At 37.2% G+C, this 3,677-nt stretch overlaps 1 protein-coding gene across 1 annotated transcript; it reads right to left on the bottom strand.

The window, feature by feature from the left end:
- Positions 1 to 221: 221 nt before the first annotated feature.
- Positions 222 to 3,027, bottom strand: LOC131012535 (mitochondrial inner membrane protein OXA1-like). Its single transcript, XM_057940517.1, has 10 exons — positions 3,010 to 3,027; positions 1,904 to 2,361; positions 1,687 to 1,783; positions 1,466 to 1,513; positions 1,356 to 1,396; positions 1,159 to 1,225; positions 946 to 1,074; positions 733 to 837; positions 511 to 565; positions 222 to 429 (listed from the first exon to the last, which is right to left on the bottom strand). The coding sequence occupies exons 2-10, from the start codon at positions 2,347 to 2,349 to the stop codon at positions 362 to 364; spliced, it is 1,056 nt and encodes a 351-aa protein (XP_057796500.1). The 5' UTR covers positions 2,350 to 2,361; positions 3,010 to 3,027; the 3' UTR covers positions 222 to 361.
- Positions 3,028 to 3,677: the final 650 nt, after the last annotated feature.

Raw genomic sequence — 3,677 nt, 5'->3', positions numbered from 1 at the left:
TCAAGACAAAACACCAAAATTTTCTTGCATCTAACAAGATAAATGTTGTTCTAAACTCTTATAGCTACAATATAAGAAATCTTCATTGTTTAGAACACAGTATGCAAAACTTCAATCTTATTTTCTATTTTAGCAATCAAATTGAGCTACCTTGCATATTATCACACGAAAAAAACACACCACACTGATGAATTAAGCATCACCAATCTAAATCAAATTGATGAAACACAAAAGGGTAATGATTTTTCAACAATAAAATTTTGGGCCAAATGCGGCTGTAGCTCATGCTCCATAATCCTAGCCTCTGAATCCATATGACTATTATTCAAACCACAAAATAACAAAGCTAATTTCAGTACGTCTATTTATCAGCTTCAGATGGTTTATATGATATCCCCAACAATTTCTGAACTCGAGGATCCATCATCACTGAAAACACAACATGATAAACATATTATCAAAATAAAGGCAACGGCTTCAAACAAAATGAAGAAGAAGAAGAAGACTCACCAGCTCCACATGCTATTGAAAAGAGGTTGCTGGTCAACCAATAACAGTATACAGCCTGCACAAATGAGCAATCTAATTATATATTGTTTAACAATACCAAAGAACTAATAAAACCATCATTAATTAGAGAGCTTATGATAACAAGAAGTTTATCAATCTCCCCACATTAGCACAAAGTAAGCACAAAATAGATAAAGAATGTCTGCTATGTGCACAACAAACCGTGGGGAACCCTCCAGCGACAGCGGCAAGGTATGCTGAAACAGCTACCAACATGTTACCAGACGTGCTAGGTGACCTGCCTTCTAGATAAAAAAATGGATACAACTGTAGAGAAGAATTTAGTGATAAATATTTAAAGTGAGCTCAAGGTGATCATATCTTGAAGGAACAAAGAAAACCACACCAAGGATATGATGGGAGAAGTTAGCTTACCTCCAACCTAAGCCACAATGTCAATGCCATAAGGATTGGGAGATCCGTGTGACCACAAGCTGTTAAATCCGTGAACCATAAAGTTCCACCTGTAGTGAAAGAGGGAACATTGTTTGCCATGTATGAAACCTGAATGGAAAGTGACGAGGTCGGTTTAGAAAGAAATCGAGAGAGCATAAGAAATTTATCGAACTAAAAGGAATGTGATCTTACCCATACGTAAAACCCGATCCCCGATATTAATGATGCCTTAAGTCCACTATACTGAAAGTTGTCGTATCTGCAAGACCAATATTCATTTACATCAACCAAAGCTGAGGCCACAGGTCTTCAAGTGGTAAAAAATGAAGAAAGGTATAGCAAAGATAGCCTAGAATCCATTGTATGTGCTTTCAGCATTACACACATACCTGCTCACCAGTTTACTCCAAGCTTCATCTTTTTCAATATTCTGTCAAACAATAATTCATTATGAGTTGCTAACAACAAGATAACCAAGAACAGAGCCTAAAGCTCATACCTCAATCGAAAAACCAGAGGTTCCTAACCGACGTACATGTTCTAGAATCTGCAAACAATTGTGTATACAGTCAATTTCTTGGCACAATAATCCTTATGCATGTGGAGAATATTTCACATTCACAACATAATTAAAGGACCCGCATAGGAAAATGTTGTTAGTATTCATCTGTATAAATCAAATCCAAAATGTGCATAGGCAAAATCGGGTAGAGAACTTACAGCTGTGTGATTTTTGGAAGAGAATTGCAGGAAATATATTTGAAAAGGAACAAAAATGAAACGCATCAAAAGAGTTGTAGCAGCAATTGATGCCCACCTAAACAACAATCCCCCAAAAAACTTAGCCAACCACAACTAAATTTACAATTACATAGAGTGAACAAAACATTCAATTTAAGTAAAACTGAAGAATTTGGTTTCAGAGAAACATCCTCACCATTCCAATCCAGCGCAACAATGAAAAACTTCAATCAAGTTCAAGTAGTTGATTGAATCTGCTGCTGCAACGGCCGCTTCATTCACCATCGGAGCTACCTCCACAGCCTTCTCCCCCACAGCACTGATCGCACCATACAGATCCCCAGCGTCATGTAGACCCTCAATGTCCGAAGGCAACTTCGACATATTTCTATGAAAATTGAGCCCATAGCCTGTTCGAAACTCAGATCGCATGAGTCGAGAGACACTTCCTGGTAGCAGGGAATTGCTGGCAATGTTTCCGGTAATCCGAAAATGGCTTCGGATCTCAGTATTCCTGTTAATGCTTTTAGCAGGCAATTCATCGCGATCGCTACCACTAATATGTGAAAAAGAAGGGGCAAATCGCTGGTGCTGTTGATAAAACAACTTAGTTCTAGCTATGATGCTACGCCTATACGCCATTACTTCCGCGACCTACAACAATAAGAAACGAATCATGTAGAGTTACGATTTCAGATAGTTTCAGCTAACCACACCGAAATCAGCATAAGCATTTAAGTATATTTTTAAAAGAGATTTAAATTTTGCACTCCACTAACAACAAACTGACCAATCTTGCAATACTCTACATTTTACATTTTACACTATTGCTCTTGAAGAGCTTCACCGCACACTCTTCAAAATCAATCGTTCACACACACGCACATGTTGGAAAACCCTCTATACAGAAAAATAGAGTGCAGCAAGATATGAACACGCCAACTAACTGTTCGAGAAAAGTCCAGACTCAGAAGGTACCGCAGCGTTGTAGTGAAATTCGACCTTCACACCGATTTGTTCCCCAATTTTACGCAACTTTGATGCGAAAAGGAAATAAATAGATTAGAAGAAAAGATCCGCTATGAGCGAAAGAATCTCAACTGGAAACCAAATACCAAGTCACTCACCACCAACTTGCGCAACAATCCGTGAAAAAGAACCCAAGACCAAGCCCATAATCCCCAAAACAGAAATCCTTAACCATTTCCAACAAAAACATGCACACATTTCCAAGTTCACCATCAGATCACATCCTTGAAGTAAGAAAAATCTTCCTAGATTTAGCAAAAATTAAAAGTAAACCTCAAAATTGAATGTTTTCAAGCGTATCTTTAACGGGGGGTTTACGATCTCCCAAAAAAAGGCGACATGCTTTTATTAACATAAAACTGAAAATTAAAATCTTACTAGGGTTTTGGAATTGATCGATGAGGGGATCTCCACAGGTTTTAAGCTGTAGAGGAAAAGCTTTTAAGCTGATAATGAGTGATCTAAGTTAGCAACTCACTTTCTTCCTTTTTCTTTTCCTCTTTATTCCTTTCCTTTTTAGGAATTAAACTTACTAGCTTTCACGCTGCTTTCGTGGAGCCTCCTCCGGAAGGTTTTCTAAACCATGTCTTAGTCTATATAGTGGGTTTCTAAAGTTGGTTGTAATATTTTAATTGAGAAAAAAAATTGAAAAAATATTATTGAAGATGAAATAATGGAAAAATGTTGAAAATTATTTTCAAATTACTAGCTAGCTACCCAAAGTTAATATTGAGCATTACGTACACAAGCGTTTTAATTAGTGAAACCCGGAAGGACTATTACAGATCCCACAATAATTCAGAAGGATTTTTATTGTCATGTCATTTCAACCATCACCATCATATCCCTTCCCTTAATAGCCATATCTCCGCTCATGAATCACCTACTTTGCAGCATACCTTTTACCCATTATACCAACTAAATTACTTTACCCAAATTCT

Source organism: Salvia miltiorrhiza, chromosome 2 (genome assembly GCF_028751815.1).
Source record: "Salvia miltiorrhiza cultivar Shanhuang (shh) chromosome 2, IMPLAD_Smil_shh, whole genome shotgun sequence".
Lineage (NCBI taxonomy): Eukaryota > Viridiplantae > Streptophyta > Magnoliopsida > Lamiales > Lamiaceae > Salvia > Salvia miltiorrhiza.
This window is presented reverse-complemented; position numbering and strand designations above follow the sequence as displayed.